Below are 27048 nucleotides of genomic sequence, written 5' to 3'. Positions count from 1 at the left end.
GAAATTAGATAATGTGGTGGGGCTGCTGAAAATGGATTGGGCGATGTTTTCTGAACATATAGTCCATCACGTGGAACAACACAGAAAGGAGCAGCGGAAGCAGGAGGAGGAGTCCAAGAGGCTGGCCAACAAATTGACTCAGTTGCAAGTAGGACAGTTCACAAGGAATACCAAAGGCAAAAAGAAAGAGGAGCACGTCCAAGCACCTGTAGTGACAGCTATACCATAAGTGCCATCACCGCCTCAGACGCCCCCTGCTCCAGTACTAAATCAGCAGCAATCAATGCCACCCACACACATGTATCAACCTTCTACAGTCACAAACCCAGCCATGGCCTTACCATCAGCCACACCCACAATCCAAGTGCACGTGAATTCACTCCCGTATGGTTACAAGCCGTCAAGAGGACGGGGCAAACGACAAAGAGGAGGATACAGAGGCCCGACACAAACGACAGCTGGGTACCCTCCGCAGAACCAAGCATACCCCCCACAGAGCCAACAACCAGGACCACAGCTGTATAATTCCTGGCAAGCACAGCAGGGCCCATCACAGCCTGGACAACAGCAGCCACAAACCCCCACTCAAACAAGCAACGAATTGTGTTGGGGATGTAACCAAGTAGGGCACAAGAAAAGAGAATGCCCAATCAATCCGTGGACAGGCCCGGCAACAGGATTGCCATATTAGGGCTGCCCAGAGAGGCCCAAGGGAGGGCAGATGCTGCTTGTCACCTCACAGCATCCACAAGAACAGCCCACCATACCTGTAATTATAAACCAGAGAGAACATTTATTTATGGTGGATACAGGCGCAACATATTCATGCATTGGTAAAGAGGGCTCAGCTCTCCCCCTTTCAAAGTCATCTGTGAAGACTGTGGGCTTCTCTGGGAGATTACAGGTAATACCATTAACAGAGCCTGTACCCATGCAAATTAATGGCAGAACAATAATTGCATCTTTACTCTACTCAGCCAACACACCAGCAAATCTCATGGGTAGAGACATCCTATGCTCCTTAAAAGCTAAAATAATGTGTACACAAGATGGGATTTATGTCGACCTTCCAGACGAAATTGTGAGGTCTGTGATGTCACTGTCAGCAGCAGAAGAACAATCCCTAAATCAGCCAGTAGCATACTGGCTACGTCTCACACCGCATAATACAGCCCTACAACAACAGTGGATGCTATGGAAACCTTGGTTGCAGGCCCAGCTGGGGAAAGCAACAGACCCAAGATTACCCTTACATTGCACAATGAAGTTTGATGAGGCTCAATCAGATAAAGATTATGAGGAATGTTGGGATGAAGACGTCAACGGACTCCAACCCTATATCATAGGGGAGGACATTTATGTGGGGCCGCAAGGTGCAGCAGCAGCCGTAACCTTACCAGCCCAGCTCCAGCAGTGGTTTCAAGTTAATAACTCTGTGCCTCATGTAACTTTAATGATTGCTGATGGACATGAATCACATGAATTAGGACCTATGATCAAAAAAACATTGCAAGTACAAGATTGGCTTCCAACCGGTAATCCTAATATTCACATTTCTTCGGATAAACAACTTATTAGGATATCAAATAAGACATATGATAAGATTGTGACTGAAAAAGTGTTGTTAGATGAAAGAATAAACACTCAATTACCACTCACTGAAGAACAAAACACCCTGTTGCAGCAGGTACCAGCCAATCTATGGACATTACATAAAACAGATATAGGTCTGGTTAGATCTGCACAACCAATAAAAATTAAAGTTAAAGCAGGGGTTAACTTACCATATAAAAAACAATATCCACTCACACCTCAGGCCATAGACGGCATTAGGCCTACTATTGAGGGCTTGGTACAAGCAGGAGTCTTAATCAAAACTAAAAGTCCATGTAATACCCCGATTTTCCCCATCAAAAAGCCACATTCAAATGATTATAGGTTAGTGCATGATTTAAGGGCGATTAATGCCATAGTTGAAGCGGAGACTCCAGTTGTACCAGACCCTCATACATTGTTGTCAAATATTCCACCGGACACTCAGTGGTACACAGTAATAGATTTATGCTCAGCATTTTTTAGTGTCCCCTTACATCCAGACTCACAATATCTTTTTGCATTCACATACCAAGGTCAACAATACACATACACCAGGATGCCACAAGGTTTTTGCGATAGTCCAACCATTTTCAATAGAGTGCTTTCTGAGGACTTACAACACATCAATATTGATAGCACTTTAATTCAGTACATGGATGATTTATTAATTTGCAGTCCTACAAAACAGCAGTGTGAAAAAGACACAGTAACTGTCTTATGTGCCCTAGCTGGAGGAGGTCACAAAATCAGTAAGGATAAAATACAGTTGTGTAAACAAGAAGTAGAATATTTAGGTAGGAAGTTGTGCGGTGATAAAAGGTGTATTGCTCCATCACACATAGATGCCATAACTAAAGCTCCACAGCCACAGACAGTTGGACAGATGCTGTCTTTTCTGGGTATGGCGGGATATAGCAGACAGTGGATTTGTGATTATGCCCTTAAAACAGCGCCATTGCGGGCTATGATTAAAGCAGCAGGGCAATCAGATAGTGTTACACCTTTACAGTGAACTACAGAAGCAGAGGCTGCATTCCAATTAATGAAAGGTGAACTGCAGTCTGCTCCGGCACTAGGCACCCCAAACTATAGCAAGCCATTCCATTTGTATGTATCTGAAAGAGCAGGTTTTGCTAATGCAGTATTAATGCAGGACACCCCCACAGGTAAGCAACCAATAGCGTACTATAGTACAAAGCTAGACGCAGTAGAACAAGGTTTACCCCCATGTTATCAGGGACTTGCGGCTGCATCGTTTGCATACCAAAAAGCTTCCACCATAACTATGGGACATCCGGTAACACTGTATACATCTCACCAATTACACGCCCTTTTAACCAGTCCACGCTTTGTGTTAAACCATGCCAGGAAGACTGGCTATGAAGTAATTCTTTCAGCACCTGAGCTCACTATTCAACGTTGTACCACTATTAATCCGGCCTCCAGAATGGTACTTCCAAATGAAGGCACTCCACACGATTGTGCCCAAGCCACGGATACCTTTCTCAAGGTTCGTGACGACCTCTTTAACCACCCCATCGATGCTGATCTTACATTATTTGTTGATGGATCATGCTATAGAGATGAAACAGGTAATCATGTGGGCTATGGAATAGCACAATTGAACATCTCTGATAATTCTTTTTCTTCGATACAAGCTAAAAAGCTTGATCAGCCGTGTTCTGCTCAGTTAGGCGAAATTAAAGCTTTAACTGCAGCGTGTACATTTGCGGCAGGAAAACGTGTTAATATTTATACTGATTCGGCCTATGCCTACGGCGTATGCCACATTTACGGTAACATTTGGAAGCAAAGAGCATTCCTGAGGGCTGACGGTTCGCCAATTACACATGGGAGTGCAGTTTCTCAATTATTAGAGGCCATGCATCTACCAACCGCCTTAGCTATCATTAAATGTCCAGCTCATCAAAAAACAAACACTATAGTTGCAAAAGGAAATAATTTTGTAGATGAACTGGCCCGTCATGCAGCGGTTGGTACTAAATTAATAGGGGTTCTAGTAGCGGAAGAACCCAGTCCAGCAGGGGACTTAAGCTCTCTTATACAAGCACAAGAACAAGCCAGCGTCTATGAGAAAAGCGTTTGGCTACAAAGAGGGGCAATTCAAACACCAAACGACCCAAATCGGGGTTTATGGAGGGGTCCTGCGGGACATTTCGTGGCACCTGCATCACTCATTCACACCTTAATTAATGATGCGCATGGCCAAGACCATTGCGCAAGGGGGGAGGTTATTAAGCGTATTCAACATGCATGGTGGTCACCCTATTTGTCAGCAATGGTGGATCAAGCACTACATAATTGTACAACATGTGCGGCCTATAATAACAGAAAGGCTTTTTCAGCGCCTATAGGACACATTCCACCACCAGACGGACCATTTAGACATCTCATGATAGATTACGTGGACATGATTGAGAGGGTGCAGGGAAAAAGATATATGCTGGTAGTAGTGGACAGGTTTAGTCGGTGGGTCGAAGCAATACCTACTAAGGGACCTGATGCCAAGTCAGTGGCAAAGTTTTTGTGTACAGAGGTGTTTCCTAGATTTGGAATTCCAGATAACATAAGTTCTGACAATGGACCTCATTTTGTAGCTCAAGTAATGGCAACAGTGACAAAGGCCCTTGGAATAAGGCAAAAGTTTGGGTGTGTTTATCGCCCCCAATCGCAAGGTATGGTTGAAAGAGCGAATGGTGGTTTAAAAGCAAAAATAGCTAAAATATGTGCAGATGGGAAAATTAATTGGGTGGAAGCACTGCCATTAGCACTAATGAGCATGAGAATGCAAACTAACAGAATTACGCATCTAACACCGCATGAAATGCTGACGGGTCGACCCATGCCTTTGCCATATCTGAGAGGACCATACAGAGGCCCTCCGCTTGAACAGTTAGAAAGCGAACTTGCTAATTATGTGCAACATTTAACTGTCATACACAGAACTATGTTTCAACAGGTAAAAGGCGCCACTGAGGGGAGGAGTGCTGAGATTCCAGGGGAAAGTTCAGCAGAAAGTTCAGCCAGGCGACTGGGTGTATGTTAAAGTGTCTAAAAGAAAGTGGAGTGAGCCGAGACGTGAAGGACCATATAAAGTGGTACTAGCGACACCCACAGCCCTTAAAGTAGAAGCCAAAACTGTCTGGTTTCACCTAAATCATTGCTGCAGAGCTGCAGAGCCTGGGCGTACACAGCAAGAGGTCAGAGACGATCTGAGAAGAGCGACAGCAGACCCACTGCCAAATCAAGATCAAGAAGAGGAGGATGATAACCACCGCAGCGGGACAGTTTGCAGTGGAGACTGTAGGTGTGGAGAGGAACGCAGATACTGACGAGGAACTGTACGAGGAAATGTCCGGGGCGAAGCAGACGAACAACCCAGGCATCCGGATCTGCAGAGTCAACCCACTACCCGCACCGGAGACTCTCGGATACGGTGGGGACGACACAACTCAGATAGGGGATTACTACACGATGGAGCCGGAGGTCGATCATTGTGTTGTCAGTGAAAGGCAGGCCATGTCCTGGCTGAAGTGACCTCATTCGGTCAAGCCCCTGACAGAATGAGGTTCCCCTATCACACACACAACAGCTCGAATATCACACCACCGGAAACAGAACCATATCACTGTGCTTCGAATGTGCTAGTAACCTCTCCACAGTGATGGCCCTCTACGGTGCGCAAAGCACCTGGGTTGAAGAAGATGACAAGCAGCTTCCAATATACACTTCACTAAATATGTTTGATTATTGTTGTGTAAGAGGCAGGTCCCAACAATTGTATTAAGTGCATATCTCATCCAATAGTCAAAACACTAGTCCTTATAACACTGAAATATTGTATAACCAACTACTGAACCAATATGATATTATGCAAACTGCTGTATTAAATGTTTATGAAATGACTGCTGAATAGGGAAAGAACACGGAGTGGCTTTTACCCACTCCCAGTCAAAAGGGAGGGGATGTTTTCCACCCCGTGTTTATTTCTGCTGATCTGTAATCCTCCAAGTGATAGTCATCGTCTTGATGATCACTGAAGTTCTGATGTGACAGCAATTTGCTGCCCGAATAAGGGACAGTTCCTTCATATATTCTTTATACAAGGTATTATAACCATTTACTAAAACTGCCTTACAAGGCTAATGTATGGTCAGTTGCATGGGTTTAAATGAATGGCACAAAATGTGTGATGCAAGCAGAACCAGTAAAGAGGGATAGCCTTGCATTGCTGCAATATAACTATTAGTCGAACTCCCATATAGTGTGTGACTTATAAGTCACAAAGGGGGGAATGTTGGAAAATTATTACTCTCCTTTAAGCTAACCATAGTAACCATGATAAACAATGTAACCACAATGTATTCATTATTATAGGGGTGAATCAATGTAATCATTTATATTAAAAGTTATAACTATACAATCTTTTTTATTACAAGAAATATCACGTTCTCTGTGTTCAACAAGAAGAGGTCAGTGAGGCTCTTAAGGACTGCCTGTGAGATAAGGAAGGAGCCCCTGCCAGAGTGTTGTTGTCATTAACAACGCAGGCAGATGGCGAAATGTTCAAGGTCTCATGGTACGTCTTAGCAGGGCAGTAACTATTGGTGACAACTTATGCTAGGAGTAAAAGGTGCTAGAAAATAATGACGATAAGAGGAGTCTGTGAAGACAGGCTGGCCGAGGTGCCCTACATACAAAGAGACTAAGGAATGTGTATCTTTTTTTAAGAAAACGTGTATAAAGGCCGGTGCTTTGTGAGATGGAGTCAGTCACTCACCGGGACCTGACTCAGTTTGTTGTATGCCTTTTGAACTATACAATAAACTTACACTGCATCTGACTCATTGTTAGACTCCTATTGTTTTGTCTCAGAACAGGTATCGTGTGGCGTTGGGACTCAGTCTCATTTGGCCCAGGCTGAGAATTTCACCCACAGTACTTGGCTCAGTGTTCTGAAACCAAAAACCAGCTGTTTCATTCAAGGAAGAGAAAATGTTTAGATTTCATATGTTCATATGTTCTTTATTAGTGACACATTATTGTCAGAAAAGTAAGCTCATTTTGACTTTGTATTTAGCTAACCCTTACTCCTCAAACCAGTGTTGTAGTACTCGAGACCACTTTTTGAAGGTCTCAGTCTCGTCTCAGAATCGACCTCTTTTTTATTCGGTCTCAGATACAGAGGACTCGGGATTTTATTTCAAGACCAGTCAAGACCACAACTGCTGGGATAACCGCGGTGAAGTTAGCTTGAAATTAGACATTCGCCTGGCATTCACCACATAGCTAGGTCTCATTAAAAGTTATCTAAACTACTCCCACATTATATGATCCTGCCTTATAATCAGTCGTAAACTTATAAATATTTTTTTCGAACATGACATTACATGCAAATGAATAACAATTTAAGGCGTGTTGTTGCATATTCTACTGTTAATTCTCCAGTTCGTCTTGCACGGGGATGGCATTTCAAAATAAAAGTTCATGCATGCTGAAGGGTAATTTGTGTGTTGCAAGTAGAAAATCGGTGAAGAGTAAGGCCTGACATGGTCAACAAATTTCGAATATTTATATTTTATGTTCAGTTTCTCTTTAAACAGTAGTAAAGGATTACTCATGATTGCTCTTCTGAATAATAACAATAACTTTTGAAAACACATTTTGGGACCTTTCTGTTCAAAGGTTCGACCTAGTTCACGTGACCAACCAGGCATCTAGACATTTTATTTCAACTTAGATTTCAATAGTTTACTAGTATCAATGAAATGGCCATAAAAGTATGATTGTGAAATTTCTCCAAAAAAGTGAAATTGGAACATATATCTAAAATGACTCTGGGTCAGCTTCAAAGGTTAGGCTAGTGACTAACGAATGTAGACATGTCATTTCATCTTAAACATCAATGGCACCCTGGTATTGATGAAATAAACACATAAATACAGTTTTGAAACCTCTCAGAAATTTGTGAAATCATGTACCATGTGAAAAAAGTGTTCTTTGGGGTCAGCTGTAGAGGTCAGGCTAAGTCCTAGTGACCAACCAAAGGATGACTTGGTCTCATTTTAGGTGGTCTTGACTACAACACTACCTGAAACTACTGAAGCAATTTTGATCAGAGAGAGAGAATTTTCTGTGCCTTAAATTTTCAATTTAAAATTGAATTTTTACAACAATTGGGAAAGGATTCATAAGGTGATAAATTTCTATATGAATGCTCGGAGCAGTCATAGGATCGTAAGCCCTGTAATTTTTAGTATTACTTTCTATTTTCTGCTTTTCCATTGAGAACATTTAAAGCGTGTTCAGCATTTCAGAAAAGACATGGGAATGTGATGTTTTCTGACCCAATGTTACACTGTACAGAAGTTGCTGCCAGACTCACAGTAGTTCTGTGACTCTTACTGTGAGTAATCCCCACACAATCCTCACTGGATAGTTGCCCTGGTCGCAAATTTGAGACCAGGGCAACTATTCTAGCTTGAGCTGATGGAGCTATTAAAGTTCTGTTCCCCTTAAAATTACAGGGGGTTCCTGCAGTTTTCTTCCCTTGACCACCCAATAATCCTTAAACTACAAAAAGGTTCACGCAGCTTACTGTTTGGCCCACTAAGTTTCACCTTGTGGAGCAAGATAGGGGTGTTTGAATGATGTAAAAGGTTGTGAGTTATTTACAACATAGGTACTGAAAATGAACAGTGTAGCTGTTTTTTCTAAGATTGCTGATATTCTTGAACTGTTCTGCCTTACAGTATGAACAAGATATTTATCTCTTGTAATTCACAAATGGCACGTCAAATAAGAAATCACAATACATTTCCACAAAGCTGCAATCTATTCATCTTGAGTATAAACATCTGCTCTCTCAGCTTAATGAGAGACAGCTGGCACTCCCTGTTCTTCATCTTTTAAGCAGTGTAAATCTTGCAATGCTCTTGTAATAGTAAACCAGTGACATTTCAGTGCTTCTCCATATCTAAACTGAGCTCAATTTGATTGCCAAATATTATTACATTTACAACGGTTCATTGACCTCAGTTACATGACACTGACAAACAAATGATATTAAAATGTCTTGTTCACTAAAACACCAAAAAGGAAAACATTCATCTAAAAGATCATTGTATGACTTCAGTAACGCATCTCATCTATCTGAATAATAGTGAAACATTTATTAAAAGCCAGCACATATAAATGCTGGCAAAGGCAGAACACATTTTCAACAAAGTCTAATTTATAAAATGTATTTCTCCATTGGTTCTTAACTTTTGCATGTAATTAAAAGAAAATGGTCACACAGGACAAAAACACAGGCACAAAACGCAAAGACAGTCACACCTAAAAACATTATTAGAATACAAAGAAACAGAAAACGAAAAAGAAGAATCTCTTGAAAAACTTTATGCCTTCATGCAATCGTATGGGCAATTTGGTGGTTTTCTGACATAAATGTTGCTTAAACAAACAAGGAACAGGGGAGATTTTTCTGAGCATATGAAGCAAAACAGGACAAAAAAGTTGCTGGGATACTTTCACATGGGTGATACTGTCTGTGACAGTTTTAAAGATTTAGTACATGAGGTATAAAAATAAAATCTTACTCCGTGCAACTAGAAGCAGGCAGTAGTAAGAAATACAGAGCCAAATGAAATGGACATGACCTAATAGGGCAAGCTCATTCTGCTGACTAAACACTCATCTCTCTATATAAGAAGCAGTCCTGGACTTTCCCTTGAACTGGCAGCCACTTTTTAAAGGTGAGTCGGCTGAAGTAGATTTGCTGTAACACCATGAAAATGATCAGTAATTTGTAAATCCATTAGGTTGACCTAATATTTTTTTTCCAATGCATTTCCATCGCATACATATGTAACAGAGATTTAAATCATATTACTTTTACGTTATACCAAACATTCAACAAATTACATGAAGACTACTCTTAAAGTAGTGAATAAAACTGTATTTCCTCATAGGATCCATAACTTGTCATACTCCATCTGCCATATTCCTGGGAGTCCAGCAAGGTAAAAGGTCCTGCATGTTTGATTATTATATTATATTATATTATATTATATTATATTATATTATATTATATTATATTATATTATATTATATTATATTATTATCCGACTAAACAGTGATCCTGACAAGTCAACGATCAAATTAAAACTTAGCTCCAAGTTAATGCATCTTGCCTTTACATGTGATGACATTAGCAATAACACAAACCACTCTGGCAGAACACAGTGATACCAAAGTACAGAGGTAGCAAAATGTGCAGTATACAGCTTCATGGCTCCAAGTGAACTGGCTTGATTATCAGGATACAAATTAGGACAGCACAAGAAATAGCCATTTAGGAATTCATATATTCATCATAAATTCTTTGGTGTCTCATTCTTTACTTAGAGCATGAAATAGCAAGAGCATGCAGCCCCTGTTATTTCTGAAAGCTACTTTGTGACTTTCGAAGTGACAAAGGAAAAACTCCACTTAAGACAATATCCCATTTTTAACCTTGTCATTTTTTAACAGTGAGGTGCCATCATGAGTGGTGACGCAGAGATGGAGTGTTTCGGCCCGGCGGCCATTTACCTCCGGAAGCCAGAAAGGGAGAGGATTGAGGCTCAGAACGCACCCTTTGATGCCAAAACAGCATACTATGTGACTGATCCAGATGAGATGTACGTCAAGGGTACTCTTGTCAGCAGAGAGGGTGGCAAAGCCACTGTCAAAACTGAGTCCGGAAAAGTAAGTAACATTGCAGCTCACACTGTCATAAAGGGGACAACATGTATTCACCCTGACACCAGTCTCTTTATTTTTTCTCTCAGACTGTCACAGTAAAGGAGGATGACGTCCACCCTATGAATCCTCCAAAGTTTGATAAGATTGAGGACATGGCCATGATGACCCACCTCAGCGAACCAACTGTGCTGTATAACCTCAAAGAGCGTTATGCAGCTTGGATGATCTACGTAGGCACTTAAGAATGTCACAGTGTGAAACATTCATACTGCAGTATGCTTAACCATGTGTCAGAGTGATTAAAACAATTTTGTGGTCGTGCACACTTCCAGACCTATTCTGGGCTCTTCTGTGTCACTGTGAACCCCTACAAGTGGCTCCCAGTGTATGATTCAGCTGTTGTGACTGCATACAGAGGCAAAAAGAGGGTTGAGGCCCCACCCCACATCTTCTCCATCTCTGACAATGCCTATCAGTTCATGCTCACAGGTAAGAAACAAGCACAACAAAACGACTGCATTCACACCACAATACTGCAGTATTGTTACAAGTATTTGCTATTAAATCAACACTTGAGAAAAAATTTAAATGGCATTATTTGGCATGCACACAAACCAACAAATTTGTCTTGTATGATCATATTGCCTTTTTCTAGATCGTGAGAATCAGTCAATCCTGATTACGTGAGTACATGTTAGAACCTAAACATTTTTGCATGTCATAAGATAGATAAAAGGAATATGTCTTTTGCAATGATGGAACCTCTTTTGCATAAAACACTGGACTGAAATATTACATGAGTTTAGAATATCTTTCACTCCTAGTGGAGAATCCGGTGCAGGGAAGACTGTTAACACCAAGCGTGTCATCCAGTACTTTGCAACAATTGCAGTGTCTGGACAACAGAAGAAGGCAGAGCCTGTTGCAGGAAAAATGCAGGTTCGTAAATACCCATCTGATTACATTTCTAATAGAATAGAATATCTTTTATTGTCACATAGGCACTAAAGCTTAAGAGGATTCTACTGTCATCTGTAGGGGTCGCTGGAGGATCAAATCATTGCAGCCAACCCACTGCTGGAGGCTTATGGTAACGCCAAGACTGTGAGGAATGATAACTCATCTCGTTTTGTAAGTAACAATGTACTCTACATATTCAAAATTTGCCTAAAAACAGTTACACCTCTCTGAAATTACACTAAATGTTACACTCCAGGGTAAGTTCATCAGAATTCATTTCGGAACAACTGGCAAATTGGCCTCTGCTGATATTGAGACATGTAAGTGTATTGGTCTAAGTCTCCTTAAATACTGTGGTCACTATTAGAACGCTGATTCGTTAGCTCACTATTTATAGCTAATTTAAAATGTTCATTTTAATCAAATTCAACTCTCTAGATCTGCTGGAGAAATCAAGAGTAACTTTCCAGCTGTCTGCTGAAAGGAGCTACCACATCTTCTACCAACTCATGACTGGCCACAAGCCTGAGCTGATTGGTACGACATGTTTAAGAATCCAACATATTACTTATATTTGAGTGACATCAAAATCAAAAAGTGTTTCTTTTTGCAGAAGGACTACTCATCTCAACCAATCCATATGATTTCCCCATGGTCAGTCATGGTGAAATCACAGTGAAGAGCATTGATGATGTTGAGGAGTTCATTGCTACAGATGTAAGAGGATAAATTTCCCTTTTTAATAAACGATAGATCACAAATCTGCATCTAAATTATGATCATACTCGTGAAAAATTTGACAAAATCCTCTTAGTGCTTCCGTGTTTCAGTTTTTCTGTACAAGCAACCTGTGATAGTTGTCTCGGTGAAGCTCACTGAAAGCAAAACCCCTTTTAACCGACGTCTGCCATTTTTTTCAACAATTGATTGATTGATTGATTGATTGACTGACTGATTGATTCATTAATTCATTCATATTGTTCCTGTGGAAATTTTACTCTTCTTAAAGAAGGAAAAATATTCAGTTCCATTTCTTTTACATGTTGGTCATACTCTATGTACAACAGACTGCTATAGACATCTTGGGCTTCACTGCTGATGAAAAGCAGGGCATCTACAAGCTGACTGGTGCTGTGGTGCATCATGGGAACATGAAGTTTAAACAGAAGCAGAGAGAGGAGCAAGCTGAGCCTGATGGCACTGAGGGTAGCTCTGAATATATTATCATCAGCATCATTGTTATCATTGTTGTGGTCGTTGTTGTTGTCATTGTTGTTGTTGTTACTCAAGACTAAACACATGAAATGTTTCAGAGGCTGATAAAATCGCCTACCTCATGGGTCTGAACTCAGCTGATCTGCTCAAAGCTTTGTGCTACCCCAGAGTGAAAGTCGGGAATGAGTTTGTCACCAAGGGGCAGACTGTTCCACAGGTGAGCATGGAAAGAGCACCAACAATCATGTGCAGATGTTCTAAAGGTTAATGAAAAAAGTAAACAATATGTTTTTATTGCAACTGCAAAACAGGTGCACAATGCTGTTATGGCCCTCTGCAAGTCTGTTTATGAGAAGATGTTTTTGTGGATGGTTATTCGCATCAACGAGATGTTGGACACAAAACAGCCAAGGCAGTTCTTCATTGGTGTGCTAGACATTGCTGGATTTGAGATCTTTGATGTAAGCGTATAGTTCCTTTTGTTCCATGTTAATACACTTCTACAGACATTTTGTTTTGTGCATCTCATTACAGTTTTCTTCAGAGTCATTCATGGAACATGAAAGATTTTCCTAAGGGCTTCAAAACAAATTTGACCCTTTTTGAACTTCTTTTGAAACATTAGTTCAACACCTTTGAGCAGCTTTGTATCAACTTCACCAATGAGAAACTGCAACAGTTCTTCAACCATCATATGTTTGTGCTGGAGCAAGAGGAGTACAAGAAAGAAGGCATTGAGTGGGAGTTCATTGACTTTGGTATGGACTTGGCTGCCTGCATTGAGCTTATTGAGAAGGTGAGTGGACTACTTGCTTATAAAACTTATATCAGTTTAAAAGAACAACCTTTATACCTCCGAGTCAAAAATGCAATAAAATAATACCTTAACCAAAGTTCTGTTCATTTAATAGCCAATGGGCATCTTCTCCATCCTTGAAGAGGAGTGTATGTTCCCCAAGGCTTCAGACACAACTTTCAAAAACAAGCTGTATGACCAGCATCTTGGCAAATCTGCATGCTTCCAGAAGCCAAAGCCTGCCAAAGGTAAACCAGAGGCCCATTTCTCCCTGGTGCACTATGCAGGCACTGTCGACTACAATGTCATCGGCTGGCTGGACAAGAACAAGGATCCCTTGAATGACTCTGTCGTGCAGCTGTATCAGAAATCTGCAATGAAACTCCTGGCTTTCCTCTATGCTGCTCATGCGTCTGCTGATGGTATTTTGAGAAATCAATCAAAGTATCAGGGTATCTGTTGCTCTTTTTTTCCATGACATATAAATAACGGAATTAAAATGCATTTTGTGCCAACAGAGGGCGGTGGTGGCAAGAAAGGCAAGAAGAAGGGTGGCTCTTTCCAGACAGTATCTGCACTGTTCAGGGTGAAGACGCTTAATTCACTTAAATATGGATCATGTTGAAAAAAATTATCATGCTACTTAAAATAAAAACTGAGTATGGAGAAGATCAAATGACACTATTTTACAATTCCACAGGAGAATTTGGCCAAGTTGATGACCAATCTGCGGAGTACTCATCCTCATTTTGTGCGCTGCCTGATTCCTAATGAGTCCAAGACTCCAGGTGAGTACTGACCATGAAAAGACAGTGATCTGACATTATCACACAACAGTTTAAATCCTTTCAAAAACTCAAACTCAAACTCATGGTTGGAGAGAAATCTGCAAAACATCTATTTGAAATTCTTTTCTCTCTTTAGGTCTTATGGAGAACCTCTTAGTTATCAGCCAGCTCAGGTGTAATGGTGTACTGGAGGGTATAAGAATCTGTAGAAAGGGATTCCCCAGCAGAATCCTTTATGGTGACTTCAAGCAGCGGTACCTTTACATTCTTTTGGACACAATGTGATATCTTGTCTTTCTGGACCAAAATACTTAATACTTTTGTGTGAATAAATGTCTTTAAAGAGGGGGAAAATGTTTTAAGTAAAACAAATTTAATAAGAGGTAGTACAAATAAACAACATCTAATTAACCATTCAAAAGAGCAGTTCAATTAACCATCTCTAACTTTCTCACACAGTATGCATCATTGCCAAGTACATGTGCAAATAATGTTTTTTCCTTATGATTTCAGATATAAAGTCTTAAATGCCAGTGTCATCCCTGAAGGACAATTCATTGACAACAAGAAAGCCTCAGAGAAACTCTTAAGCTCCATTAATGTCGATCACACTCAGTACAAGTTTGGACACACAAAGGTAAGGACAGCCAATCTATCTCATAATAAGTAAGACATGACAAACTTGTAAAATATTCACTGTGTAATGCATTCCTTTATGTTTTGTTGAGATATGTCACACATTATGGACATGGGTGATGGGGTTTCATTGAAACAACTCAGTTATCCTTGAATTTTGTGTATTTTTGTAATGTCTCTGTCTGAAAATAGGTGTTTTTCAAAGCTGGTCTGCTGGGTACCCTTGAGGAGATGCGAGATGAAAAACTGGTTGAGCTGGTTACCATGACTCAAGCTGTCTGCCGTGGATTCCTCATGAGAACAGAGTTTGTCAAAATGATGGAGAGAAGGTACAATACCATTCCTAAGTTCATCAGTGACTAAAATCTGCATTCTGTGGACTAACTTCCCTGTCTTGTCTTTAATAGAGAGTCCATTTTCTCTATCCAATACAACATCCGCTCATTCATGAATGTGAAACACTGGCCATGGATGAAGTTGTACTTTAAGATCAAGCCTCTTCTGAAGAGTGCTGAGACTGAGAAGGAAATGGCAGCAATGAAGGAGAACTATGAGAAGATGAAGGAGGATCTGGAAAAAACATTAGCCAAGAAGAAGGAGCTTGAAGAGAAGATGGTGTCACTTCTGCAAGAGAAAAACGATCTGCAGTTACAAGTCGCAGCTGTGCGTAATCAAAGAAACCTTTGAGTGGAAATGTCACACTGTCTGCTAGAAAACCCCTAACAGGCACATAATTAACTTGAAAGAATTGACACCTACTTCATTATTGGGATTTATATCCTGTCTCAATTTAGGAAGTTGAGAACCTATCTGATGCTGAGGAGAGATGTGAGGGGCTCATCAAAGCTAAAATCCAGCTTGAGGCAAAAGTCAAAGAGACTACAGAGAGACTGGAGGATGAGGAGGAAATTAACGCTGAGCTGACTGCTAAGAAGAGGAAACTGGAGGATGAGTGTTCTGAGCTGAAGAAAGACATTGATGACCTAGAGCTTACCTTGGCAAAAGTGGAGAAGGAAAAACATGCCACAGAGAACAAGGTGAATATTACAACAAAATTATACTTTAAAAGCTCTACATGCTCGTTTATTCCAAGGTTGAGAAAGGTCCAACTGACTCATGAAACAATTCTGGACAGGTGAAAAACTTGACTGAGGAAATGGCCACTCAGGACGAGAGCATTGCTAAGTTAACCAAGGAGAAGAAAGCCCTCCAAGAGGCACATCAGCAAACACTTGATGATCTTCAGGCAGAGGAGGACAAAGTCAATACTCTGACCAAAGCAAAGACAAAACTTGAGCAACAAGTGGATGATGTGAGTGTCCCATCAACATCAAAACAATGTTTTCTCCATTTGCATTTAACATCTTTGCAAATATCATTCTCCCATCCTTTGCAATAGCTTGAAGGGTCCCTTGAGCAAGAGAAGAAGCTCCGCATGGACCTTGAGAGGGCCAAGAGGAAGCTTGAGGGTGATCTGAAACTGGCACAGGAGTCCATAATGGATCTGGAAAATGACAAACAGCAGTCAGAAGAAAAGATCAAAAAGTAAGCTTTGGAAGTCATTAAAAACAACATGTGGACTCAGATACACAACCAAAAATTCACATCTGTATTTCCTCTGTATTTTCAAAACAGGAAGGACTTTGAGATCAGCCAGCTTCTAAGCAAGATTGAGGATGAGCAAACTCTTGGTAGTCAACTGCAGAAGAAGATCAAGGAACTCCAGGTAAATGTTTCATTTTTCTATTCTATTTCTAGTTTGATTCTCTTTGAACATTCTGTGCAGTTCATACACTCAAATCAATAAGCACATAATAAACCTGTGTGAACTTTAGGCTCGTATTGAGGAGCTGGAAGAAGAGATTGAGGCTGAGCGTGCTGCTCGGGCTAAGGTTGAGAAGCAGAGAGCTGATCTCTCCAGGGAACTTGAGGAGATCAGTGAGAGGCTTGAAGAAGCTGGCGGTGCCACTGCTGCTCAGATTGAGATGAACAAGAAGCGCGAGGCCGAGTTCCAGAAACTGCGACGTGATCTTGAAGAGTCCACCCTGCAACACGAAGCCACTGCCGCTGCTCTCCGCAAAAAGCAGGCAGACAGCGTGGCAGAACTTGGAGAGCAGATTGACAACCTCCAGCGTGTCAAGCAGAAGCTGGAGAAGGAGAAAAGTGAATATAAAATGGAGATTGATGACCTCAGTAGCAACATGGAGGCTGTGGCCAAATCAAAGGTATATGAGTGGAAAACACAAAGAAAAACTTTTAATCTGCTATATTCACATGGACTGGGCACTAAATATATCTGATTTCTCCTTGTTTCAGGCCAATTTAGAGAAGATGTGTCGAACACTTGAGGACCAACTGAGTGAGCTAAAAACCAAAAGTGATGAGAATGTTCGCCAACTTAATGATATGAGTGCACATAAAGCAAGATTACAGACGGAGAACGGTGAGCGTTAAAGGCCAATATGCCACAATTCCAATGCCAAACAAACATTTAATCAGAAATCAATATCTGATCTCGTTTAATCAGGTGAATTTAGTCGTCAACTTGAGGAAAAAGAGGCACTCGTGTCACAACTGACCAGAGGCAAGCAGGCTTACACACAACAGATTGAGGAGCTAAAGAGACACATTGAAGAGGAAATCAAGGTAATTACTGCACCAAACTAGAAAAACTTCCAAAAAAATACACAAAACACATAATATGATTCATCCATTTTCTGTTTTTAAGGCCAAGAATTCCCTGGCTCACGCAGTTCAGTCTGCACGTCATGACTGTGACCTCCTCCGAGAGCAGTATGAGGAGGAGCAGGAAGCCAAAGCGGAGTTGCAGCGTGGAATGTCCAAAGCCAACAGTGAGGTGGCTCAGTGGAGAACAAAATATGAGACTGATGCCATCCAGCGCACTGAGGAACTTGAAGATGCTAAGTAAATAACAAAAACATCTCAAATAAAAATTCCGCAACAGATATTCATCAATGATTGTTTGAAAACATATATGAAATATGAAAGAAACTGACAGTGATTAAAAATACGCCAATAACTAGTAATTCAAATACATTACACATTGAATACTTTAAAAACATATTGAAGAGATATTTGTAAAAAAAAAATTCTTTTAAGACAAAAATTAAAACTCACTCCACTGCAGGAAGAAGCTTGCACAGCGTCTGCAAGATGCAGAGGAATCCATTGAGGCTGTGAACTCCAAGTGTGCCTCGCTGGAGAAGACCAAACAGAGACTGCAGGGTGAAGTGGAGGATCTCATGATCGATGTAGAGAGGGCCAATGCATTGGCAGCCAATCTGGACAAGAAGCAGAGGAACTTCGACAAGGTAAGAAGTGGAAGAGACATTAAACAAAGGCATGTTAGTATGCCAAAATGTGAGAACTGCAGTTTTGATGGGATGAACTGCTACTGCTAGGTCCTGGCAGAATGGAAGCAGAAGTATGACGAGGGCCAGGCAGAGCTGGAGGGTGCCCAGAAAGAGGCTCGCTCTCTCAGCACTGAGCTCTTCAAGATGAAGAACTCATATGAAGAAGCTCTTGATCACCTGGAGACCCTGAAGAGGGAGAACAAGAACTTGCAGCGTATGCTATTGAGAAATCATCGGTCAAGTTTTTCTTTTGCAATCCACACATGACATACACTCATTCCTGACATTGTCATTCTCACAGAGGAGATCTCCGACCTGACTGAGCAGATCGGTGAGACTGGAAAGACTATTCATGAACTGGAGAAAGCAAAGAAGACATTGGAGACTGAGAAAACAGAAATTCAGAGTGCCCTTGAGGAAGCTGAGGTGATGTAGACTCAGGGTTTCTTACATTGGTTTGGTATTCCAGCCAACTGACTTTTTGAATTTTGAAGAAGTTTTCAGATCAATTTGTTACAATGTAATTCTCTTTCCTCAGGGTACACTTGAACATGAGGAGTCCAAGATTCTTCGTGTCCAGCTTGAGCTCAACCAAGTGAAGGGTGAGATTGACAGGAAACTCAGTGAGAAGGATGAGGAAATAGAACAGATCAAGAGGAATAGCCAGAGAATCATTGAATCCATGCAGACCACATTAGACTCTGAAGTCAGGAGCAGAAATGACGCCCTGAGAGTCAAGAAAAAGATGGAAGGAGATCTCAATGAGATGGAAATTCAGCTGAACCATGCCAATCGTCAGGCCGCCGAGGCACAGAAACATCTGAGGAATGTCCAAGGACAGCTCAAGGTTGGTTCTCCAAAAAATCCTACAAAAGCCCATTTAGCAAGTGCATTATTCTCAGAATCTCCAAAACTATTTAATTATCATTTTAGGATGCACAACTTCACCTTGACGATGCCATCAGAGGACACGAGGACATGAAGGAGCAGGTTGCCATGGTGGAGCGTAGGAACACTCTAATGCAGGCAGAGATTGAGGAGCTGAGAACTGCTTTAGAGCAAACAGAGAGAGGTCGCAAAGTGGCCGAGCAGGAGCTTCTAGATGTCAATGAACGTGTGGGACTGCTGCACTCACAGGTAAAATAGAAAACAAATGTACAACATGCAATACAAAAAAGCTTTGTTTACAGTGCCATAACAGTGGTATAGAAAAAAGGACATCTTCCAGAAGTAATTGAATAAAAAACATATTTGGCAACATCCCTTGTATAGAACACCAGTCTCATCAGCACCAAGAAGAAGCTTGAGGCTGACCTTGTCCAGATTCAAGGTGAGGTGGATGACACCATCCAGGAAGCAAGAAATGCAGAGGAAAAAGCCAAGAAAGCTATTACTGATGTAAGTGAAAAATCCCTCTTCCATTCAGGCAAATTTTTAAAACTTTGGAAATTATTCTAAATTCAATGAAGTGAATCACAAGGCATTTATGTATATATATTAATACCTTTTGAAATCTGTTACTCTAAAAAAATAAAAAAAGGCTGCAATGATGGCAGAAGAACTGAAGAAGGAGCAAGACACAAGTGCTCATTTGGAGAGGATGAAGAAAAACCTGGAGGTCACAGTCAAAGATCTGCAGCACCGTCTGGATGAGGCCGAAAGCTTAGCCATGAAGGGTGGGAAAAAACAGCTCCAGAAACTGGAATCCAGGGTAAACTACGAATAAAAAATACCATTTGAACAACTGGATCAGACGGTTCAGACAGTAAAATGAAAATGAATATTACTCTGATATTACAGGTGCATGAGCTAGAGTCTGAGGTCGAGTCTGAACAGAGACGAGGAGCTGAAGCTATTAAAGGTGTCCGTAAATATGAGAGGAGAGTCAAAGAGCTCACTTACCAGGTATAAAGGCCTAACAATGCATTCAATAATAGTTTCAAAATTAGACAAGTTCCAGGCTGATTTTCTCTTCATATTTACAGACTGATGAAGACAAGAAAAATATGATTAGACTACAGGATCTGGTTGATAAGTTGCAGCTGAAAGTGAAGGCTTATAAGCGACAGGCTGAGGATGCTGTAAGTCTGACTCTCTGTACTCTGCAACAATATTTCATAACACATATGAAGAGTAGTGATATAAAATAAAGAAGAGTACCACAGTCATTACATATATCCATGAACATTTTAATTCCCACCCCAAAGTGCTATCCAAATGTTTGTCTTGTTCTTAGGAGGAGCAGGCCAACACTCACCTGTCCAGGTACAGGAAGGTGCAGCACGAGATGGAGGAAGCTCAGGAGCGTGCTGACATAGCTGAATCCCAGGTCAACAAGCTGAGAGCCAAGAGCCGTGATCATGGGAAGGTACAGTAGAAAGAGAGTTAGGAGACAGTTCATCATTTTTACATATTTAATTGACTGAACATTTGATGATCATAAGGATGTTGACCATACATGGTGAACATGTCTTGACTGAAAATTTTTCAGGTCAAAGAGTCAGAGGAATGAGAGACAAGATCTAGACAAGTGACCTCGCCAGGGCATCATACAATATGAGCTCCTTGTGAAATATCAGTCAATAAAGAAAATAAAGTGAATAATTTCAATGGTTGTCAAGTCTTTTCTTTCTTTCTTTCTTGTTCTTTATTGTCTATTTCAAACATTTTGACCTTAATGGAAATAAAAGTTATACACGAATACATTAGCATATACATTGAAAGCATCAAAGACAACCTATGACTGTATGTTTGTAACAACCTCGTCTCCTCCCTCGCTGGTTTCAGGCATTCAGGTTTACTAATCACCGGTCTGATCACTCTAGTCTTGCACACCTGCCTTCACTTTGGTTTCCCCTGACACCCCTCTTTATTTAGACCCTTCTGTTTTACCAGTCGGGTGCAAAGTCAACACTTTCCATGTGTTTACTAAGCCCTCTCTTAATTGTGAAGCTTGTGATGCTACTCGGTTTCCTGGTGATCCTACCGAGTGATGTGTATGTTCATTGTTTCCTGTTTGTTTTTCGTCCTGGTCCCCCGGTAACCCAGTTTGTATCTCTCATCCTGGTCCCCTGGTAACCCGGTTTGCATTTTCATTCTGGTCCCCTGGGAACCCAGTTTGTACTTTCGTTGTGGTCCCCCGGTAACCCAGTACAATACTACTGTTTTCATTAAACAACTTTGTTACTCTGCACTTGTGTTCTGCTCCATGGTCCTGCATGACAATGTTATAATTTATAACATACATTTATAATTTATCATGTATGTAGAACTCCGAGAAAATATGACAATTTGTGCAAAAACACACAACAAAAAGAGTTGTAGCCATCAAACAGATGTTCACAAATAAATTTCAGCTGCACATACAGAATAGAGTGCAAGTGCCCATTGACAATATGACACCCAGGGAGTCATATAATAAATCTTCACTTGAAATTTTGAGATTCAAACTTTTTTTGTCCCTGTGTGGATTCTGAAATGCTGAAAAACCTCTTCATTTGTGCATGATGTGCCTTGGCAAAGGTAGAGCGGAAATTCATAACATAATCAGTTCGTCAGCTTTCCACAGGACTAAGACAGAAATTATACTTAAGTAAGGGCTATAGCATTTGGTGTCAGTATGAACATACCAAAAACTAAGTTTTAGCCAATAAAATAAATAATCATATTTTGCTTGTAATTTATATTTGTATGGACACATTTAAGGGGAGCTCCCTTTAACACATATAGGTGCAGAACTTGACTTACTCACTTTTTTTTTTCTTTTTGGTATATCCAAGAGTTATGAAGGCATTTCAGCTTCAATATTTTGGGAGGAGTTTCATCAAAACATAAGGTTTCAAGAAAAACATATAGTAACAGTAACAGTATATGAACTGGCCTGTTACAGATTCTTGTATATAGTTATACTCTCCTGTGGAATACAGCTAATTGGCCATTCACTCAGTACATTATACCAGTAACTCCCAAAATGAAGAAAAGCATAACATGGGACACCATTCTTTGTCGAGAAATTCCATCTCAGACACCACTACCGTGACATAGGCTTCTGGTGCATGTGGTTTACATCATTTTTAACCTCATCAATCAATGTCTACTCATTCCCTGTGGGGTCAGAACACCAGCATGTAGGAAAACACCACTTCCATCATCATAGAAATGTCGGAACATATTGTGGCAGTGACTCAGAATCACTTTGAAAACACGAAATTTAAAATGATCTTACACCACCTTACTCAAAAACATGCATGTTTATTTGTAATAAGTGATTTATGCAATCCAGTACAACCATAGCAATTTTTTTGCTAAGCCCTCAGTGAACACAAAACTGCCTGCTACTGCTGTACACCAATATTTGTAGTCTTTTGATTGAGAGTTGCTCATCTTTTTTGCCTCGCCTCTTATGTATGGATACTAACGTATAGATATCGAGGTCAAGGAGTGTAGAGTTTTGAAAAGTGTCCTCCCTAGTCTGCACAAGCTTCCATTCCATGATCAACTTGGCTGATATTTCTCATGAAACATTAAAAAGTTGAGCATTCCTCAAGTGTTCCACATTTTCCGTCATTAAACAATACTGCTCATGAAAAATCCTTTCTACAACTACACAGTCACATTGCGACCACAGACTACAAATCACAAATGGAATAAATCATGTATTTTCAATAGAGTCAATGGTTTTGAGATTATACCCAATACAGGTAGGGTTGCCACCTTTTATATGGAGAAATAATTGACTGCCTTGGGGGAAAGCTGAGATGTAAGGAATCAAACCATTCCACTCTGTGTAGTCTGTTCTGCTTGGACATGGGTAGCACCTGCAGCGTGCTGTTTAAGGTCAGACATTCCTCCATGCAGCATTTTATTTTCCAATGCAGGACTATCCCGTGTTATAGGGGATGGGTGGCAACTCTAAATACAGGACAGCTTCTATGTTGTCACCTAATAAATGCTCAATTCATTAACAAAGAAAACACTTCAAATGCCGAATTCTCAACAAATAGGGCACACTTAAGCATGAGCAGTCCAAGATTCTTCGTGTTCAGCTTGAGCTCAACGTGAAGAGTGAGATTGACAGGAAACTTGCTGAAAAGGATGAGGAGATTAAACAGTTCAAGAGGAACAGTCAGAGGCTGATTGAGTCCATGCAAAGTACATTAGATTCTGAAGTCACGAGCAGAAATGATACCCTGGAGTCAAGAAAAAGACAAAGGGAGATCTCAATGAGATGGAGATTCATCTTTGCCAGTCATCAGGCCCAGAAACAGCTCCATAATGTCCCTTTTCAGAAAAATATTACATTATTCAGCAAACACATTGTTTAACTAATTTATATTTATTTTAGAACATACAACTTCACCATGATGATGCCCTCAGAGCACAGGAAGACATGAGGGAGCACGCTACCATTACAAGAGCATGGGAATACACTAATGCAAGCCAAAACCGAGGAGCTGAGGACTGCTTTAGAACAGATACAGGCTTCAAGTGGCTCAGCAGAAGCTGGTAGATGCCAGTGAATGTGTGGGCCTGGTACGCTCTCAGGTGAAAACAGTGTTCAAAATTCCAAAATACTGCGTCTGAGAATTTTCTGACACATTGTATATTGAATGCTGATCTCTCATTTGTTCAGAATACTAGTCTCATCAGTAACAAAAACAACTGGTGGCTGACCTTGTGCAAATCCATGGAGAGGCAGGCAACACAATCCAGAGGACCAAACATGAGTAGAAACACGAATGTAAACTTTTATTACAACAATCGAATTCAAACTGTACAGAAAGAATCTATTGCTGAATAAACTGGAATTTAGAACTAAGGTACATTCGCTATACATACTCACATACAACAACATCTAAACTACACACATGAAGATCAACTAATGACAAACAATGACAATATCCTCGCTACCTTTAGGCTTAGTATACCCAATGAAGCAACTACATGTGTATTAATTATTACTCACGAAGAGGCACACTGAACCAAAAGAAACTACATGGATGATGTTCTATAATGGAGTTAATTACACTAATGGTAGTGAGGGAAGGAAAGAAAAGGGGGAGAAGCAGAGCAGGCCCAGCCACGTTTGGGTGTAGGAAACCGGAGCTACTTAGGTTTAATTTAGGAAGCCGCGAATGAGACTTCCTGTCGGTACCAGAAGAGTCACCGTTAGCGTCGCTGATCTTCCGGGGTAAGTGAGGCTGGGCTGATTCTTTGCAGAGATGAGCAAGCCGGAATGAGCAGAATACATGACTGACTGAACCAGATGGGACTTCCCACCCTGCTAACGGACTGTTTGCCCCCCTCCCTTCAGGCAGGCTACGCAGCATCAAGGCTGAACCACTAGGCTAAGGAACAGCTTCTTTCTGGACGCTGATAAATTCTGCATCTCACTGAACAATTGCTGCTATTATTACTACTATTCCACATCAGGGCATTGCTGCAGTTCGAGACTAATAATTCTGCACTTTAAGACTGAAAATTCTGCAATCTCTACTGTACAACTGCTGCTGTCATGGAACAATTTGCTGCTATTATTACTATTGTTTCATACCAGGGCATTACTGCAATTTGGGCCCACTTGGCCATCCATGTTTATCTTTTAGATTTTCATAGTCTTATTCCTGTCCTCTGCTAACTTTATACTTATATTTATATATTTATTTGCCTATTTTTATTTTTAATGTTGTTTTATTGTGTGCTTTATTTTTGATTTTATTATTGCCATTACCTGAACTGAGACCTCATTTCATTCCCTTTCATGTACAACATGTTCTGGAACGACAATAAAAACATCCTTATCCTCATCCAATTTTCATCCGACATTCTTTGATAGCATGTGCATGCATTGGAGGCTGAGGTCAAGGCTAAACAGAGATGTGGGGCTGATGCTGTCGAAGGTGTGAGTTAATTAACAATATATTAATACTATTTTTGAGTCTTTACAAGTTACACACAAAGAAACTCTGAACTGTTATTCATATTTACAGACTGCAAAAGACAAAAAAAATATTATTAAACAGCAGGATCTGGTCGACAAATGGCATCTGAAGCTGAAGGCCTATAAGCAACAGGCTGAGGATGCTGTAAGTCTGATGCTCTGTACTCTGTAGCAATATTTCATAACACATATGAATATTAGTATTAAAAAATAAAGATGAGTAATAAGGTCACTACATACACGAGTGGAAGTTTTAAGTGCACCCTCAAAATGCTATCGAAATATTCCTATTTTTTATTGGAGTAGCAGGCCAACACTCACCTGTCCAGGAACAGGAAGGTGCAGCATGAGCTGAATCCCAGGTCAACAAGCTGAGAGCCAAGAGCTGTGATGCTGGGAAGGTACAGTAGAAAGAGAGTTAGGAGAATTTATGAATCTTCAGCAGTCACAAATCTTCATAATTGCTTGTAATACCAGATTTAATTTTATAATATGAAGCCCAGTGTTGCTCACACTGTTTACATTTATTTCAAGAGCATAACAATTGCAGAATTATCAGGACTAAACAAGACATCAAGAAGCAATCATACAATATGAATTTCTTATGAAATGTCCTGAAACAACATGTAGACTCAGTACTGGTGTACAAACCAATTTGTGCCATACCAATTTATATCACTACAGACCAAATCACTGTAGAATACTGTAGAATGTATTCACTAGACATTACATATGTAAAACGTCAGATGAAAAACATCAATTAAATGTTTAAAGGATTTCATATCAAATGCTTCAATTGTTCAACAATATCATTTTAATGGTATGTTAAAGCATAGATATCACATTAATGATACCTGTATTTCAAAACAAAATGCATTCTCAATTTGTTCAGGTAAAAAGAAATCGCGTCAACACATTTACACGTTTGGATTAGACAGAGGCATGGCTTCACTTTGCCAAAAAGTGAACCCTGTGTGAATAAATAAAATACTGACAAGTGTTTTTACATCTGAATTTTTTTTCGGTCAGTAGTTCAAAATTAAGCATTCATATCAGATACCTTTAATTAAGGTGCAGTTCATATCATGACCACGAAGTGTCATCATTCTTAATCAGGGTATTTTATTTCTGTGAATTATGTCAACGAACCACACACATCACGAGCTCCTTGTCAGAATATTTATTTAGGAATCTGCATCTTTACCGTATCCATACAATCATTATGAATACCGCCAGGCCAACGGGCGTTGTGTTTACGAAAGGACTGCACCAATTCAAACCTCAAATAGCTCTAGCAAAAGCTGGGATGGGATCGGTACTGAATTGGTGTGGGTCTCCATATCGGTAAAGTGCGATCTTTTTAATCATTATTATTTAGAAAGTTTAAGAAATTAATTTACTCTTTTGTCTACCTCCCTTCATGCCGCTCTCTCCCTGTTGATCGTCGTGAGGGAGGCGTTTTTTTCCAATCCTCCGTGTCAGAGAACAAACTACCATGCACCAGCAAAGGTTTATCAACATTGCAGTAAGTCACTAACAAAAGAAAGCTTATTTGAACTTGTCATTGTACACTGGCGGATTTTTACAAGCTGCTCAGAAACATACGTCACAACAAATCCCAAACATGATGGTCATCAAAATATGAATGACCCCACTATAAGTAGTGTCGCGCTCTCTCTCTCTCTCTCTCTCTCTCTCTCTCCCCCATAACTACATACTGCTAATTTATTTTCTAATATATCTTTTTTCTTGCAATAAGTGTTGAAATTATAGTAGAATATAAACCGAGCTTTTTGCACTACACTGAATTGCATCGTTCAGTATCGAAACAGGGCGAAATCGTATCTTGTCAGTCTCAGAGGGAGAGATACCAACTCAATCAAATAGTCTCGTCTTCCACAACTTTCAAACAAATAAATAAATAACAATTCTATGATGACACAGAAAAAACTGTTCGAGTGAGGCAGCAGAAAA

At 40.3% G+C, this 27048-nt stretch overlaps 1 protein-coding gene across 1 annotated transcript; it reads left to right on the top strand.

Moving 5' to 3' along the window:
* The first annotated feature begins 10164 nt into the window (after window positions 1-10164).
* Window positions 10165-25449, top strand: LOC115815413 (myosin heavy chain, fast skeletal muscle-like). The gene is made up of 40 exons (XM_030778370.1): window positions 10165-10368; window positions 10452-10595; window positions 10698-10854; window positions 11021-11048; window positions 11190-11304; window positions 11404-11496; window positions 11582-11645; window positions 11764-11862; window positions 11939-12042; window positions 12393-12531; window positions 12639-12757; window positions 12852-13001; window positions 13166-13336; window positions 13452-13758; window positions 13855-13922; window positions 14037-14124; window positions 14261-14378; window positions 14638-14761; window positions 14953-15089; window positions 15168-15423; window positions 15555-15797; window positions 15896-16072; window positions 16160-16305; window positions 16396-16486; window positions 16596-16985; window positions 17077-17203; window positions 17288-17406; window positions 17489-17685; window positions 17909-18092; window positions 18183-18348; window positions 18436-18560; window positions 18673-18981; window positions 19068-19271; window positions 19407-19532; window positions 19675-19845; window positions 19935-20039; window positions 20120-20215; window positions 20371-20451; window positions 25124-25219; window positions 25381-25449. Exons 1-40 carry the CDS (start codon window positions 10165-10167, stop codon window positions 25447-25449), a joined length of 5907 nt encoding a protein of 1968 aa, XP_030634230.1.
* The last annotated feature ends 1599 nt before the right edge of the window (window positions 25450-27048 follow it).

This window comes from Chanos chanos, chromosome 6, assembly GCF_902362185.1.
Source record: "Chanos chanos chromosome 6, fChaCha1.1, whole genome shotgun sequence".
Taxonomy (NCBI): Eukaryota; Metazoa; Chordata; class Actinopteri; order Gonorynchiformes; family Chanidae; genus Chanos; species Chanos chanos.
Note: the sequence above shows the minus strand (reverse complement) of the source record. Positions and strands in the feature narration are given on the sequence as shown.